Source organism: Parus major, chromosome 17, assembly GCF_001522545.3.
Source record: "Parus major isolate Abel chromosome 17, Parus_major1.1, whole genome shotgun sequence".
Lineage (NCBI taxonomy): Eukaryota > Metazoa > Chordata > Aves > Passeriformes > Paridae > Parus > Parus major.
The window spans coordinates 3,276,934-3,294,546 of record NC_031785.1 but is presented as its reverse complement, the minus strand read 5'-3'; the positions used below and the strand labels follow the sequence as shown (position 1 = coordinate 3,294,546).

Here is a 17,613-nt window from a genome sequence, read left to right as displayed (position 1 = left end):
GATGGATGATGGATGATGGATGGATGATGGATGGAGGGATGGATGGATGGAGACAAAGGCAAAGTGCTTCCACACTTGTCCTGCCGTTGGAGGAGGCTGTCTGAGCTCAGCAGCAGGGGTGTAGCAGAGCAGGTAACACTCCCTGCTGAGGGCTGGGTTTATGTTTGGCTGCTGGCTGGGCCTGTGCCATCTGCTGTGCCCGGGATGTCACTGCTGCCAGCTGGGCCAGGCCGAGTGCTGGCTGTGCTGGGGCTGAGCTGGGATGAGTCAGCTGTCCCCCACCCATTTTCTGCTGCAGCAGCTCCGAGCTCAGATCAATAGAAAGAACTCCTTACGTGTCTGATCTCTGCCCATCTGTCTCTTGCATCAGCTGGGTTCAGCCTGATCACAGGCAGGTGCTGTCGAGCTGTAAGATCCTCTCCTACAACCCCTGAAATCTGTCTGGCTCTTCAGGCCAGGAATGTGGCACTGATGAAGTTGAGATTTGCAGATTGAAGGCTTTAAGTAGCCCCTGTCTACTTTGTCTACTTTGTCTACTGTGGCAATGCTTTGCCACAGATCCCAGTGTCCAACATGAGGGTGTGATTTTGGGGTTAACACCATGGTGGAGTGACCCAGTGATCCCAACTTTGCACCTTCATCCTTGAGAGCTGCTGTCAATCTCCGTCAGCCCTTTGGCATTTAAGTCTTTTTGTAAGATCCCATTTGTTGAGGGTTTGCCTTTCTCTCAGGCTTTGGTGTTGTTCAGTAGGTGTTTCATCTCCTCTGATGTGCCCAGAGGAATCCTGGTGCATCTGTGCTGCTGAAGAAGCATTGGCATTAAGCAAAAACTTCCCTCATTCTGATGATTGGAGAAGCAGGAGTGGGGTTGGAGGGGTGAAATTAAAGCAGGGTTTTATGATGGCTTGAAAAAGAAGAATCCACACCAGATGGACAAAAGCCACGACACAAATCTGAGTTAACATGGCTCTGGCAGCCCAGCAGACGATATTGGTGGGGCTGGGGAGCCTCTGTAGCTCAGAGGAGTTTGCAGAAAGGAACCTCTTGCCTTTTTTGTAACAGCTTCACATGGAAGAGTCTGAGCTCTGTTGATGTGCAGCAAACAGCAGCACTGAGGGAAGGGGGCAGAGCACTGGGAATCAGCCCCAGGAGCTGGGTTAATGGGATCAGTGGCCAGAGAGGGCTCCTTTAGCCTGTGTCTCAATTTCCTGAGGTTTATTTCATTTTATTTGTCTGGAGTTTTGTATTGTAGGGTTTGGTTTTGAACTTGGCATAGAGCTGGTCCCACCAATGGTCTGAAAAGCCTCGTTGTGTTACAGACAACTCTGGTTTCCCCCAGACAATACCTGTGCCCCTGCTGCTCTGCCTGAACATCCCACAACCAGCTCCAAATGCAGCAGGGAGGGAGTGCTGGGGTAATTGTCAATAAATAGCAGAGTTTTTACATTATTGGAGTGCCTCAGCAAAGAGCTGGGTGACTTCAGAGGGTTGTGTCTCATGGCCAGAGAAGCTTGGGCTGTTCTCAGGCAGAGTGGGCTAAAATATGCCGTGGGAAACAGTGGTGTGTGGAAAAGTGTAGGATTTAAGAGGTTATTAATAAAAATAATAATGTTTTTAACATCTAATAAGTGTTTTTCATCTCTGAGCTGCTCAGATACAACTCAGCAGCATGTGACAGGCTGCTGGCGAGATCATTCCCATCCCACAGGATTTGGGACAGGTCTCTCCTGTCTGTTTGGGGCTTGCCCAGAGCCAAAGGCAGGATGGAGGTTTGCATGGAGCTCCTGTCCCACGGGAGCTGGGGAAGGGCATGACACAGCCTCCAGGGAAATCCAGCACTACCAGCCTCAGACCTGGCTGAACTCTGGATTTCTGCTTCAAGCTGAGCTGTTTCTCTTTTCTTTAGGATTCCCTGATTTTGTCCCTTCACCCACCCCTTTCCCTTTCCCGCAGAGACTCAAGGAGTTGCTTCCTTTGTGGTGCTTTCCATCATTTGTCCTTAACCCTTTTTATTTCCAGGACCTGAAGAAGGGGCTTTCCCAGCAGAGGCCGTGTCCAAGCAGGATCATCCCTCTCCATGCTCCAGGGCAGCACACACACACACACAGAGCTGATTTCCCAGCCTGGGGCTGCTCCCTGCCTTCCCCAGACATTCCCTGGGATATCCCAGTGTGGCCACACAGGGAGCAGAGTGGGGGGTGATGCTGCAGGAAGCTTTGGGGTTTCATAGGGGCCTGTGGGTGGCACTGACACTGCACTGTCCCTTCTGTGTCCCCTCCAGCCGTGCAGGAGGAGAGGCAGCGGGGGAAGGACCGCAACGAGAACGAGGTGGAGTCCACGAGCAGCGCCAACGAGGACATGCCCGTGGAAAAGATCCTGGAGGCTGAGCTGGCCGTGGAGCCAAAGACAGAGACGTACATCGAGGCAAACATGGGCCTGACACCCAGCTCGGTGAGACAGCTCTGCCCCAGCCCCGGCACTCGGGACAGGAGGGGTGGTCTGGGACATCAGGAGTGACCATGGGGACAGCACTCGGGACAGGAGGGGTGGTCTGGGACATCAGGAGTGACCATGGGGACAGCACTCGGGACAGGAGGGGTGGTCTGGGACATCAGGAGTGACCATGGGGACAGCTGGGGCAGAGAGGGCTTGTCCTGGTGCAAAAGAACCAGCTCAGAAAAGCAATTCTTGGCTCTGGGAGTCAGCTCAGCACCAGGAAAGCAGGGCCAGCAGCCACCAGTGTTTGGTGTCTCCTGTCCCACAGCCACAGGGGAGTAAGAGATGCTGTGAGGAATAATTAAAAGGGCTCACAGAGAAGATTTTGTTGTAAATAACAGCCCTCAGTGCAAAAAGGCAGGAATACACTCCATGCTCTGCAGAGCTCGGAGTCCAGTTGAGGCAATAAACGGAGTTGTGTGGCTGAAGTGCAGAGAGATAAGAGCTGGAGAATGGGGTGTGACTTCTCAGGTGCAGAATTATGCTTGGCTCTGAGGAGAGAAGACCTGGAACAATTTGCCTAGAAGTTGGCTTTCAAGTTCTTTTCCCAGTTAGGAACTTGCATTGTAACTGGGCCTGCTTGGAGCATCTGGGCTGTACCAGGATGCTGTGTGCACAAGAGAGGGGTGACAGGGAAATGGGACAGGAGCAGCCTGGGCTGGTGGAAGGTGTTCCTGCCCATGGCAGGGCGTTGGAATGAGATGGTCTTGAGGTCCTTTCCAACCCAAACCAGTCTGGGATTCTGTGGAGAATGAGGAGAAGTGTTTTGGGCCCTTTCCTGTGAGATTCCCTTATCAAAAGGGAGAAATCTCCCTGCAAAGCAGCAACCTTAATGTGAGAGCCAAACCCTCCTCTGAAATTCCATCTCTAGGACAGACCCTCTGCAGCCTAGGCAGTATTTAGGGTTCAGTCCCCACTCCTCCACAGCCCTTTTCCTGTGAAAGCAGTGGGAATAGAGGAATTCCTCTGAAAAACAGCTACTGAGGCTGGAGTGGGGAGCATCTCCTGGTTGCCACAAAGTCCTTTGAGGAACTCAGAGGCTGAACTCTGCCAACATTTGGGCTGGCTGAGCCAAGAGAGCAGGCTCATGCACTGAAGTGTCCCTGTGCAATTCCTGTTGGGTGGCTGTGAGGCTGAGCAGATGAAATGCAGCTATTCTGAGAAGTGCAGAGACTCTGCAGTGTTTATTTTCTGTTACAGCAATACTTCCATCTCTCTCTTCAGATGAGGCTTGGAGGGTTTGAGTCAGAAATCCCTTCCCAAGGGGGTTGGAAACAGGGCATCTTTAGGGTCCCTGTGGGTCTGTGAGGGATCTGGGAGTCAGGAGAAGTCTGTCTGACTTTTTGGGATGCTCTTTTTGCAAAGACAGCTTTTCCTAGGATTCCTTAGGTGGCTCTTAGGCTTCATGGTATGGACAGAGTCAATCCCTCAGTGAAACTCTCCAGAATCAGGAACAAATCCTCACCTGCATTTAAGAGAAGGATCCCACCACCACGAGGGTGTAAAGGACTTTTTTCTTGAGTTAGTGAGGGGCTCAGAGAGGCTCTGACTGCTCTCAGGATTAAAAATCCTTCAGGGGAGCTGGAGCCAGCCTTGTGCTGACTTGAAAACAAACCCCAGAGAGCGAGCTGAAATAAATGGCTTCGTCTGGCACCGCGTCTCCTCAGCCTCTTGTAGCAAATTGAAAGCCGGTTCCTGCATAATTCAACAGGCATTACTGTGAACAAGGATGTGTGTTGCATCTAAATAGAAGCAGGAGGCTTGTTGAAATGCCCTATTATTGTCAAACCGAGGTGACATTTGTAGCAGGTTTAGCAGATGGATGAGATCAGCAGCTCCCGGTGACGAGGCCACCACCACGGGATGAGGAGAGGGAAGACAGAGGAGCTGCAGCCCTCCAGCCCTCCCCCAGAGCCCAGGTGATGGAAAGGCAGACAAATCGAGGCCCTGGTAAACACGGGGGAAACACAAGCTGTTTGCTGTTGGCCTCGTGTGTTGGGTGCTTTGATTTGTGCCTCTGCACCTCAGGCCAGCTGCTGGGACATTTCCAGCTTGCCGTGCCAGGCCGAGGTGGGGGTGGCAGGGTGATTTAGGGATTAGCACCCTTGTCTCCCACATAGAATGGGTTAGAAGGGACCTTAAAATCATCTTCCATGGGCAGGGGCACCTTCCACTATCCCAGGCTGCTCCAAGCCCCATCCAGCTCAGCTTTGGACACTTCCAGGCATCCAGGGGCAGCCACAGCTTCTCTGTGCCAGGGCTTGCCCACCCTCACAGGGAGGAATTTCCCCCAAGTATCTGCTCTAAACCCACTCTCCTTTAGTTGGAATCCATTCCCCCTTGTCCTGTCTCTGTCCCAGGGGGTGGCTTTGCCTCTGCCCCATGCTTTGGGAGTTTGGGCTCCTGCCCTGGAAGCACAGCCTGGGATGGGCTCCTGGCCACGGAAAGGCAAAGCCTGTAACTGAGAGCTGTCCTCCCCAGTAGCTCTTAACTGGCCTGTGAATGTCTGGTTTCAAGTCACCATTTTCTGGAAGATGCCTCCAAGCTCCAGTTCTGCAGGAGGATCAGGTGCCCTTTGGCTCTGTCACACCCCGGCACTGTGCCCTTGCTATTTACTGCAGGACAGGATTTGCTTTCCATGCACAAGGCTGCCATTCCCCTCCTGGAGCCAGGCAGGGCCCTCTGGACACTTTTAGCTGCTTCTCACACTCCAGTGATCAGGTTCTGCCAGGAAGAGCTGTGGTGGTTCCAGGAATTGCCATCTGAGGTGTAAAATGAGGCTGAGAATGAAGTTTTGGAGCAGCAGAGGTTGGGGACAGCTTGTGCTGCCCATGGAGGGACAGCCAGGGCTGGGGCACCTGGAGCCCCTGCACATGGGGACAGCCCCAGGAGCCAGCCCTGATGAAAGCTTTGGCAAAAAACATCTAATTTACCTAAACTGTCCCTTTTCTGGGGCCTTGCAGGCACTTGTTGCTGCAAGGGTTGGGTTCTGCTGGAGCTGGGGGTCTGTGATCCCTGTCCCACCTCACCAGGATGCCAGGATCCTCCACCTGGCTGAGCAAACTGGGATAACGTGAGGCTGGGGATGTTCAGGGCCTCTGGTGTCCCTCTCCTTCATCTGAATATCAATGTTCACTCCTCCTCACATGCACTTCTGGGTTTTCCCATTGTCCAGAGGAAATCCCATCTGATCTTCTCCCAGGAAAAGCCCAGCTCCTGCTCACATCTGCTTCCTGAGGGAAGAGCCCCAGCTCCCTGGGAGTGAGACTGCCCTGTCCTTGCACCCCTGGGGGAGCTGCTGGAGGGGGTAGGGCACGGGGGACACATCCCTGTGGTGGTACCAGCCTGTGCCTGTGCCCATCCATCTCTGCACGCGACAGGTGGAAATACTTCCAAGGCAGGTGCCCTGAGCTTGCCAAAGCCTGGCTATTTTAAGCCTGGAGAATGAGAAACGTTGGCCACTGAGGCACAGAGCTCTGGGTTTGCTGCCAGGGGGCTGGGCAGGGGTGTGGATCACAGCCCTGAGGGGCACGAGGGTGACTTGGCAGCATGGTCCTGGTCTGCCCAGCCTGGCTTTGCCCTGGGTTACACTGACATTCGTGTCTGCTCCTCCTCTGACTTCACACCCCTTCCCCCTGCAAGCCAGGGGTGAAGTAAACACTTCTCCTCCAGTTTGGAAACTGCTCTTTTAAGGACATGGAAAGAAGCTAATTGTACAATCCAAGCTGCTGGATATCAGCAGGGATTACAGAGGGAGATGGGATGGGATCATACATCCCTGTCCAGACAGGTAAACCCTACAGACACACTTGGACCAGCGAGCTCAGCCTTCCCCAGGGTTAAACAGGCTCTTCCAGTTCCTAATCACAAATCCACTTGAGCTGTGAGCAGTTCCTTTAAACAGGGATTTGGTGTGTTTAGGCTGACTGTCCTCCTTGAGAGCAGATGGTTTCTGTTAGTGGATAATATTTCAAAGGAAAGGGGTTTTCTCCTTTTTTTCTGTAATGCCCCCTCTGGTGCTGGTTTATCGAGCTGGGAAATGCTGGAGTCTGCCCTTCCCCAGGCTGGAGCTGCTTGGATGCATCAGTCAGGGTGATGGATATGGAGTCTCAGCACTCCCAATTCCCATTCTGGGGCTTGCTAAAAACTGTTACAACCCTTGTGGTGGAGCAGCCAAATCACTTCCTTTGCCTGTGAGTGATAACATCCACCTCCGGGATGGCAGGCAGGCTGCTCCTCCAGCCTCTCTGTTCCTTGTTCTGCCTTTTCCAAGCTTTTCCATCCCTTTTTTCCCCTTGTTTTGGCAGCCCAATGACCCGGTGACAAACATCTGCCAGGCAGCAGACAAACAGCTCTTCACCCTGGTGGAGTGGGCCAAGAGGATCCCCCACTTCTCCGAGCTGCCCCTGGATGACCAGGTCATCTTGCTCAGAGCAGGTGAGTGACATCTGTCCCCGTGTGGGGAGAGCTGGATGTCCCCTGGGACAGGTTGTACCCTCAGATTTAGGTCCTGGCAGCTTGAAAATCTTTAATTGATTCTTGATAGACTCTGATAGTTCGGTTTTTAAATAGGAGTTTAAAAGCCTTCCATGGGATGTGCTGCTGAATTGGATCCAAAATGTGGCCAATCAGCTGAAGAATGGTCCAGCTTCCTCTCTGATCCATGAGGAACTCAGAGATGGGTGCTGGGTGACTTAAACCAAAGGAGTTAAACTCTGCCTTCCTCCCAAACTGAGGCTTGGAAGACCAAGCGGGCTCAGGCACCCATGAAATTTCATCAAACTGAAATGTTTGATCATAATTAAAACCAGAAAGGAGAGAAAAGTACATCTCACTTCTTCTCCCACCCACCAAGATGAAAATAGAACTCTGAGGGTTTATTTTATATTTCCTTGTGCAGCAGGGGGGCTGCAGGAGCAGGATTTGGGAGGTGGAAAGCAGTTGGCTGTGGGAAGGGTCTTTCCCTGGTGAGTGAATTCGAGCTCCTGCTGCTGTACAAAGCTCGTGGAGGGCAAGAAATCAGGAGCAGAGCTTGGGGAGGAGGTGTTTGAGGCATGAAGCTCTTTGGAAGCCAGGGACTTTGAAGTCTTTGGTACTTTTAAATTCCTTTTATTTCCCCCAAATTCACTTTTGTCCAGGTCCTGCACCCTTCCAGGATGGCTCCTGCAGCCCTTGGGTGAAGGTGCTCTGTGGATTTTTCCAGAGCTGGCTCTGGGCCCTTTGGAACATCCAAAGTGTGGATTTGAAGAGGATTTCTAGAGCCTCTTGTGGGAGTGGATGAGCAGGGAAGCCTCTCTGTAGAGATCTTTGAGGGCTTTCTGCAAAGAGCTGGATTCAGACAAAGCTCTGCCTTTTCCTTTTGGGAAGTGGAACCCAAGCCCTCCATGGCAGTTCCAGGTTTTCCTCTCTCTTTATCAGGCAGCTGATGAAAACTGGAACTGGAGAATTCAGAACTGTGAATTCTCTGTTTGTGACTCACTCCACACTCATGGGCAGCAGGAGAGGGTCTGCAAACCCCATCACATCCCAAATTTCATGGTGGCTCCAACCCTGAGACTGCTGAACACCTGGAGCAGCTCCCTGGAGCTCCCTGCTCCAAGCATCTCTGCCAGGGCCTCAGATAACCTTCCCCAGCTTCTAACCAGTGGCTCAATGTATTATTGAGTGGCCTGCTGAGAACAGCTGCCCATGAAATATTGAAGCATTAAAATCCAGCTAAGAGCCTCAGTCAGGCATCCTGGGAGGCAAAACAAGTGGAGCACACAGCTCTGGAGGAGCAGTGCTGGATGGGCTGGCAGCAGCTTTCCTCAGATCCTGAATCATTTAAAAATACTCCCTCTCTGAGCTGTTTGGGAGGGAAGGAATCCTGACTTTTTAAGCATATTTTCCACCAGTTTTCTTGTTTCCAAGCTGAGACAGGAATAACCTGATGTTTTCTCAGCCTGGCAGAGGATGCTGATCCCTGCAGCTGGTTTTGTAGGGCTGGTGGGGAAATGTGGCAGGGAGTTGGATTGACAGGATGGCCACTGCTCTGCCAAAGTGCCTTCCCCACCCCAGAGGAGCCAGAGCATCCCTGGGGGCTGCAGCCACCCTGTTTGGTGGAAAAGGAGTCCCAGGAATCACAGGATTCTGCTCTGCCACTCCAGAACTTGGGCTGAAATGCAGAACTCTCGGGGTAGACTTGGTTGGTCTCTAATTCCAGTCTGCTGCCTTTGGTTATAGTGAATTTTTCCTGCTTGCCTCTGTCTTGGCAGCTCTTCAGGGATGTTCTGGTGAAAGCCAAGGTAGGAAAATCTTCCCCATTTCAGCTGAAACATCCCAGCTCTACATGGGAATAATCCAGATGGAGGATGCTGATGAATCCAGCACTCCTTGACAGGAATAAGCCCAGCTTGGAGTGGGTGTGGAGAGCCAGCTCTGGTTTCTGTTGGTTGGAGCTACGTGTGGAGCTGCTGTGGGGCTGTGTGGGACAGCTTCCCATGGATCTGGCTCTGGGAGTTCCTCTTCCTCCAGGGAACAGGGTTTCTGCAGGCTCCTTCTCCTCCTTGGGTTTCACAGTGTTGCAATCCCTGTGAAAGTGCCAGGCCTCACCCAGTAAATAGCCAAAGAAATGTTCCCGTGGCTGGGGTGGAAACATCCTGTGGCCACTTAGGAAAGAGTGAACTTTATTCCTTGTCAACATTTCTGATGGCACAACCCACGGCTGCAGCAGAAGGTAAACACAGCACACACGGGCCTTGTGTTTGTTGCAGGCAGTGAGATGTGTTCTTGTGGCAGGAGAGGTGAAGGATATTGTTGTGTTGCTTTTCCAGCCTGGGAAAAAAAATCCCTAAATCCAAATATCCTGAGGTTTTTGGGCCAGAACTCCAGAACATGTACAGGCCAGGGGTGTTGCAGAAAGACCCCATCTTGTCTTTCTGAAGATGCTGCTCCTGGCTGAAGGTCACCCAAATCTCCACCCTTTGAGCTTGGCAGCATTTCCTCTCGTTGGGGCTTTGTTTCAGGAATCCTTGAGCTCAGCCTGTGATGGTTTTAGGAACTGAAGAGGTGTTGGATTGGGAGGGGGAGCTGGAAGATGTGGAGGTCACATCTCCCTTCCCTTCCCTGTAGGTCTGGGCTCAGAGGATGTCCTTCCCATATCCCAGAGCAGCCTGTCCAGCTAATAAGACTAAAATCTATTTTCCAAGCAGCTGTGGAAGCAGTCACAGACACGGGGCTGAGAACAGACCCAATCCCTGCCAGTATTCTCATGGCAGAGGCAACAAACCCACAAATAAAGGCAGAGATTCCATGGTCCTTTGGCAGGGCTCAGGGCTGGCAGATGAACTTTGTGGCGTGAGGAGGAGCCTGCAGAGCGGGCAGCAAGCGCTGGTAGGGCTGGGACTGCTGGGAGGCAGCGGCTGAGAGCAGAGGGGAGCTCCACAGCCACGGGGAGCTCCAGCCAGAGCTGTTTGCTCAGTGTCTGCACGGTTTATAGAGGAAACTGCTCCCCTTATTAGCTTTATTTTTAGTGCCTTGGGTTCTTGATGGTTTTTTCCTTCCATGACATCCAAGGAAAAGCTGGCTCCCCTTTCTTTCCCATACCCAGCCACAGGGAGAGTTTCCTTCTCCTTTTAGAGAGGTGACGTCACCCATTCCCAAACTTCCTGAGGATGCCATGGCTCTAACCTGCAGCCTCGGTGGTTTTCTCCTCCCCAGGGTGGAACGAGCTCCTCATTGCCTCCTTCTCTCACCGCTCCATAGCCGTGAAGGACGGGATCCTGCTGGCCACGGGGCTGCACGTGCACCGCAACAGCGCGCACAGCGCCGGCGTCGGGGCCATCTTCGACAGGTGGGCAGGGCTGGAGGGGTGGGATTGCATCTCAAACCACCTTGCCTGGACATCCTGTCCCTGTCTCCACCCCAAACCGCCTCCATTCCTGCGTGAGGGGCCGGAGGAGCCCGGGATGAGGGAGTCCATCCCGTGGTGTCGGTGAAAGCGCAGCAGAAAACCCCTCCTCTGAAAGCTGCAGAAACCCATCGGGCCCAGCCAGGGAGGAGACTGCCCCTGCAAATCAAAGCCCCTTTCATGGGCTCCAGATGCCTTCTAATGTTACGAGGAGGCCACTCCTTCGTTCCTTTTCATCTTTAATTGGACCAAGACGCGATTTTATTTGCACAATGAAAAGGCCCCAGCAATACTCAGCAGGTTCCACAGGCGTGTCCCCAGGGCTCTTTAATCTCAGGCTTTGGGAAAGTGTTTTAAAGGCAGGCTTGCAGGGTTTTTGACCCACAGTGTGACTCCAGACGCTGCTGAAATGCTGATTTCTCTCCCTGAGATTCATCTTGAGTTGAAACCAAATCACCTTTGCTGCTCTGCTCTGTGAGGAAATTGTTCTTCGGACCTGGGTGACATCATTTGTTCCTGTGAGGTCATAAGTGCAAGATCATGACTTTGCTGCAGGATCTAACATGAAAAACTGGGCAATCAGTGGAAAATATTTCAAGACCGACACCTGCAGTAAGAGCAAAGGGAGCAATAAAAATTACCGGCAGAGGAAATTACTTTTAGATACCTGTTGGGGTGGGTTTTTATTGTTATTTTTTATTTTTAGGCAGCTTTCTCAGGTGCCAGAGCCTCTTGGTGAACGTATGAAGGCGGTTTTTATGGTCCCTGTTGTGTCTCACAGGAACTATTGATGTTCCTAATGAGCTATTTTTGATGGAGGAGGAAAATGAGGCCACATCCTCAGCTGGTACAGGCCAGCACCATCCCCACCTTCGTTAAACGTGACCGGAGCTTCTCACTCTGGCTCTGACACCTGGGGCTCTTCATTCCCTTTGTTTTTCATGCTGACTCTGTGCTTTCTCTGTCCTTTTGCAGAGTACTGACAGAACTGGTGTCCAAAATGCGGGACATGCTGATGGACAAGACAGAGCTGGGCTGCCTGCGAGCCATTGTCCTCTTCAACCCCGGTACGGGCCTGGCTCTGCTCTCCTGGCCCCCCTTGGCTGCTTTTCTGTCCTTTTGGCTCCTTTTCTTCCCCAAAAAAGCCCCACTGGAAATAGCAGAGGGCACCCAGATGCCGAGGGTAGGGCAGGAAGGGAGGCAGGGGTGAAAGTTGGTTTGGTTTGAAAGCTCACCTTGTTCCAAACCCCCTGCCATGGTCAGGGACACCTTCCACCATCCCAGGCTGCTCCAAGCCCTGTCCAGCCTGGCCTTGGGCACTTCCAGGGATCCAGGGACAGCCACAGCTCCTCTGGGCACCTGTGCCAGGACCTTCCCCCATCACAGGGAAGAGTTTCTCCCCAAAATCCAATCTAAGCCTTACTCCTTTTCAGTTTACAGCCACTCCCCCTGGTCCTATCAGCTCTCCCCCTTTTAGAGTGACTGTAAAAACAAAGTTCAGGTGCTTGAGGGAGTTGTCCCTGAACTGGAACAATGTGGAATCTGAATGTTGTTGAAGAGAAAAATATGGATTAGGGCAACATCTGAGCATAGAGATTATTGTCTCTGCTTCCCAACCTCATCATCCAAGGGCTTTTATTAACTGCATTTCTGGAAAAGCCCTTTGCAGACCTGGAGAGGCAGAAAAACATGAAATGTGCTCATAAAATACACAAAACCTTCAATTTTTGACCGTAGTTTCACAGACTCCAAGAGGGTCACACTGCTCCCTTTTCCCTCTCAGCCCCAGCTGCCCAAGGGAAGAAGAAGGTTCAGTGCCAGGGTTTTCCTCCAGCATTCCAGGGAGCAAATCCCTGTGCAGCAGGAGCCAGGCTGCACATACCTGCACAGCTCTCTGGGAGGGGTCTCTGGATTTCAGAGTGGATCAGCCCAGAGCAGAAGCAGATGGCAGCCAAGGACAAACCTCCCCATCCAGCAGCACTCCCTCCCTGCCCTCACGGAGCACAGTTTGTGCCCAAGCACAGCTCCTCGCCTGCGTTTTCCCACCACAGCCAGGCCAGGCTGTTCCAGCAGGGTTTATTACGGCTTCTTGGGTTTGTTTTTCTTCTTGACCAGTTTTTTGGGTTTTTTTTTAGTCCCCCTCTCCTTGCAATCAGCAGTAATTTATTGTCTGTAATTTGGGATTAGCCGTATATGGTCAAAGAAGGGGAATCTGGAGAGGTTCCCGTGGCACATGTGCTTGGGGATATCGATTTCTGCACTGTCCCTTTCACCCTGCTAAAAACAGATCCTCGCTGTGTCCTGTCCTGGTGGCTGTGCCAGAGCAGGGGCTTCTCCTTCAGCCCCACCACAGTGCTGGGGGGAGAAATCCCACGAGCCCAGGGCTGGAGGGGGAATTAAACCCCTTTAAATGAGGCTGTGGGACCATTGGAATGAGCCAGAACATTTAGGGTTAGGGTATGAGGTGAGGAAGATCTGTAGTTGCAGGGTAGACCCCTTTGAGTGCTCCCCAGATCCCTGGAGCTCAGAGCCTGCATCCACAGTTTGGTGGGGCTGGCAGATCCAGAGTGCACAGAGGGGTTCCTGCCTGCCTGGGAAGCCTGGAGGTGTTTGCCTGATGGTTTTTGTGTTGCCTTTTAGACTCCAAGGGCCTCTCGAACCCGGCAGAGGTGGAGGCGCTGAGGGAGAAGGTGTACGCGTCGCTAGAGGCTTACTGCAAACACAAATACCCCGACCAGCCCGGCAGGTGAGCTCCCTGTGCTCCTCCTCCTGCAGCCTCCCCCCCTGCAAACCCCCTGCAATGGGTGCTGCAGCTCCCAGGCTCTCCTTGGGTCCCTTCTGCTCTGGGCTCTCCGTTTCCAGTGGTTCCCTGCAGAAAAACTTCTCATTTCTGCGCGCTGCAGCTGTGAGCATCCCTCAAAACCCTCCCCTGTGCAGTGCACAGAGCTCCTTGTTCCCCTGCCAGGAAATGCAGCAAGGTGGGCAGAGCTGAGGAGCCCCAGCTCCCACAGCCCCAGCAGTGGGATGAGCACATGTGGGAAGGGGGTATCATTTCCCTTTTGGAAACCGCGGCGAGCGAAACCGCAGCAAAAATAGGACTCACATGGAGTTAATTTTCGGTGGCAGATGAGCATCATTGCTGGGAAGTGAAAGCCTCAATTGATGCTCTTTTTCTCCCCTCCCTGCCTCCCCCAATCCAGCTGGGAATGGGAGGGGGAATTAGGAATGCGTTCCTGGACCGCTCTGGAGCTGAGTGGGCGCATTTTCCCAGTTACAGCCTGGAGCTGGCAACTGCCAGTTAAGTTACTGACAGCTTCTTGAGAAACCAAGCAAAGCACTGGAAGCTGCTACTGCTGCATGAATGTTGGGGAAAAACAGCCCAGGCAACTGGGATTTGCATCTCACCTGCATTCCTGGCCTTGTGTGGATGGTGAAATAAAAAGGATGCTTTCACAGCACTGAGTGCAGCGGGCAGAGCGTGCCCTCAGAAGTGATGGTGGATTTGTTTTTTCCCCCACTTTGGGTCCCAGAGTGCTGGCAGATGAAGAAAGGTGTGTTGTTAAGGGATTTCTGGGATGCTCCTGGTTGGCTTGAGGCAGGCAGAGTGAGGATGAGGGTGCCAGGGGGTGTGTTTGGTTTGCAGTGAGCAGGGGAATTGAGGGATGGGCACAGGGCATGGAGCAGGGCTCTCACCTCTCCTCTCCCAGGGGGTTTGTGTGCACCCCAGGCTGACTCTCAAGCTGCCTCCTCTTCCAGAATGCTTTATTAAATTGCATTTCTGGAGCAAATCCAGAGCAGCCCCTGGACTTTGGCTGTTACGATGTTCCTGGCACCAGGAGAGCTGCCTTGGGAACCATGGCCAGCAGCTCTCCTGCATTATTCCCTTGCTGGGGTGAGCTGTGCACATTGTGCAGGATCTGCAGGCCTGGCACACACAGGGGTGGGTCAGGGGTGGCACAGGGACAGCCCCATCCCCAAACCCCACCAAGCCACCGTGCCTGACAGCACAGACACTGAGCCACCAGTCCACAGCAGTTCCCCAGGGCTCTGCCTCAGTGGTGTTTGAGGGAGTGTTGGACATCCAGAAGCTGCACCAGGGGCTCTGGAATTTAATCTCTCACTGGCTTTGAGTGACCTCGGGCTGGGAACCTTCTTGTGTGATGCTCTCACCCATCCTTGCTGACCTGAGGGGTTCTGCACAGCCCTGAGAGCTGTGCCTGGGCCCTGCTGCCCTCCCTGCCTCCCTCAGTGGTGCAGGGCAGTGCCACCACCCCAGGTGCCTCAGGAGGGTGAGCCCATGGGCAGGGAGGGTTGCACAAGAGCTCCCCAAAGTTCCTCCAAACTCTGGGCATCCTCCTGTCCTCGTGGCACAACGTGACCACCAGCTGGGGCTGCAAACAAGTTCTTCCTGTGGCTGAGCAAAGCCCTGCTCGAGCCAGGGCTGGGGCCTTCCCCTGCTCCACGCTGTGGGATTTCTGGAATTCCCACCTTCTCAGGTGCCCTTCAGCATGGGGCTTTCTCCAAATCCCCATCCAGCAGCAGCTTGGGAGCACCCTGGAAACACCAGAAGGGAATTTTTCTGCAGAGAGAGGCATTCCCAGGAAAAAGCCAGCCCTGCTCCCTCCCCTGCAGCCCCTGGTGCTCCCCAGGGAGGGCTGGGTGCCTACGTGACACCCAGCAGCCGCAGGGAATCAGGAATCAGGGCTCTTTTCTCCCCTCCCAGCCCTGGCACGTTGTGCTCTGGGCTGGTTATCTCACAGTTAAACATATCCCAGGGCTGGAGCCATCATCTGGTTTGGTTTAAAGTGAAACTTCCTGAATGGGATGGCAGGACTGATTTGTTTTTCCTGGCTCTGCTCCCATCATTCTCGCCAGCTCAGCAGAAAAAAAAAAAAAAATTAAAAAAATCAAAACAAAAAACCAACAAAAAAAAAACCCAACAAAAACCCAGGGAGAGGGAATTGTGCATGCATGTAGAATATCTGTGTGCTTGTGCATGCCTCTGTTTTCTGCAAGGTCCCGTTCTCCCCGGCCCTTTGCTGCTGTTCAAGCCCTGATTTTTGGCAGCAGGAAAAGCAGATAACCCTGCTGTGCCCATTAAAGGGCTTTTTCCCTGGGTAGGGAGCACTCACACAAGGAGGTGGCAGCCAGTGGCACCTGGGGTGTCCCAGAGCACCCTTGCAGGAGCTGGTGGCTTTCTCCTGGCTCCACAGCTTCTTGTCACCCCCTGAGCCCAACACCCAGCAGCTTTTCCCTGGCCTGGGTGGCTCATTTCCATCCTGGCTGGGCCCTGCAGAGCTGCCAGCTCTCCCCAGCCCTCCTGCCTTGTGTGACCTGGAGCCATCTGCTGCAGGCTGTGGAGAAAGGGATTTCTGGTTTGTCCTCCCCAGAGCTGTGCCCCGGGAAGGGGAGCAGCCCTTTCCCAGCTGTTTGCAGCTTCTGTGTCACCAGCCTTGGCTTCACCCCTGGCTGCCAGCCGGGTTCCTGCCTCGCCAGCAGCCCCAGGGCTTGGCTGGGGATGCTCAGAACCCCGGTGAGGGCTGCTGGAGCTGCTCAGGAGGTGCAGGAAAAGCGGCATCACCCAGCTCAGCCCACTGGCCATCTCCTCCAGCCCTTTTCCCTGAGCAGCACTGAGCTGCTGAGGCTGCCTGCAGCACTGCCAGTGCCAGGGCTGGTCCCCTGCTGCCTCCTCTGCAGTGCCACCAACATCTCGGGGTGTCCCCAGTCCAGGGCTGACCCTGCAGTTGTTTTTTCACTCTTCCAGCTCAGTTCCTAGCACGGGTTTGTTGTGAATCTCCCCCGTGGCTGCCTGATCTCCCATGCTGGGCCGTAATTCCGGATTTCCCTGGCCAGCTCTGGGTGTAGCCCCGCGGTTTGATGGGGTTTGTCTGATCTGAGAGGCCGTGTCTGTCCAGACCTGGGGGGCCGGGGCAGAAGCAGGGCTGCACCCGGGGCTGTCTGACCGTGCCGTGTGTCCCTTTGCCCAGGTTTGCCAAGCTCCTGCTCCGCCTCCCAGCCCTGCGGTCCATCGGCCTGAAATGCCTGGAGCACCTCTTCTTCTTCAAGCTAATAGGCGACACGCCCATCGACACCTTCCTGATGGAAATGCTGGAAGCGCCGCACCAAATGACTTAGAGACCTCTGCTGGGTCAGTCCCTCTCCCGGCCGGGCTCCCTCGGGGCCCTTCCTCTGCTTTCCTCCGCCCCAGCCCGTCCCCCCCTGCTGCCCCCAGCCCTGGAGGCACCGTCTGATCCGGGGGACCCCCGGCCGTCCCGGCCTCCTGCCCCCCTGTCCGTTCGCTGTCACTGCTGCGTCTCCAGGCCTGCCCGCTGCTTCCCTGTGCTACTTTAGAGAAGTGGGAGCGGAGAGAGCTTTGCCAACCCCTGCCCCCGCCGTGCCATGAGGTTTGGGATGAGCCACCGCAGCTGGTGTCACCCCCAGCCCTCCCCTGGGGACAAGGACGGTGCCAGCCCTCGGGCCAGTGGGGTTTGGACGAGCCGAGGGGAGTGGTTGGACTCTGCCGGATTGCAGCTGGGCTATTTTCAGAGGATGGAGTTTTTGAAAAAGAGAAGAAGAAGACAAAAAAAAAAAAAAGGAAAAAAAGAAAAAAAAAAAAAAAAAAAAAAGAAAAAAATTCTATTTTTGGTTTCTAACTATTCTTAGTAGTCTTGGTAGTTACTTTGCGGAGGGAGAGGCCGTGCCCTGTGAATGAGTCACCCGTGGCTGCACAGAGCCTTCTCCTTCCACTTGAAAGCAGAGGGTTTGGGATTGAGCTGAATCCCCCTGAGAACACGGTGCCATGGCTGGAAATGCCCTTCAGCCACCCCAGAGCGCGGCCGGGCATCGCTGCCCACCCCAGAGGTGTGCACATGAGCCAGCTGCAGCACTTGCTTTAAGGCTGCCAGGGACTCCCCATCGCCCTTCCCCAGCTCCTGGGGGCTTGCTGGGACCCCTGCCCTCAGCACAGCATCCCAGTGTATCCCAGTATACCCCAGTGCTGCCCCAGCATCCCGCCGTGACCCCACACCAGGGTTTCAGCTCACCCAGGAGGCTGCTCCGGTTGTTTCAGCCCTGCAAAACACTGCAAGGCAACAATTAGTGGGAGTGCTCGGCCTGGCTGGTTAATTGCAGCTGTTAATTAGTGGTGAAGCAAGAACTGGGCTCCCCCTCCCCTGGATCTCCCCCGTGGGGCAGGGCTGTGGGGGCTGGGAGGGCACGGCTGGCTGGCT

At 54.0% G+C, this 17,613-nt stretch overlaps 1 protein-coding gene across 1 annotated transcript in view; it reads left to right on the top strand.

Moving 5' to 3' along the window:
• RXRA (retinoid X receptor alpha) overlaps positions 1 to 16,978 on the top strand; it is a 55,458-nt gene extending 38,480 nt beyond the window's left edge. The window contains exons 5-10 of the mRNA XM_015644916.3: positions 2,282 to 2,451; positions 6,804 to 6,933; positions 10,195 to 10,327; positions 11,360 to 11,451; positions 13,025 to 13,130; positions 16,372 to 16,978. Coding sequence (XP_015500402.1) covers positions 2,282 to 2,451; positions 6,804 to 6,933; positions 10,195 to 10,327; positions 11,360 to 11,451; positions 13,025 to 13,130; positions 16,372 to 16,519 — 779 coding nt within the window. The 3' untranslated portion in view covers positions 16,520 to 16,978. The remainder of the gene's footprint in view (positions 1 to 2,281; positions 2,452 to 6,803; positions 6,934 to 10,194; positions 10,328 to 11,359; positions 11,452 to 13,024; positions 13,131 to 16,371) is intronic.
• The last annotated feature ends 635 nt before the right edge of the window (positions 16,979 to 17,613 follow it).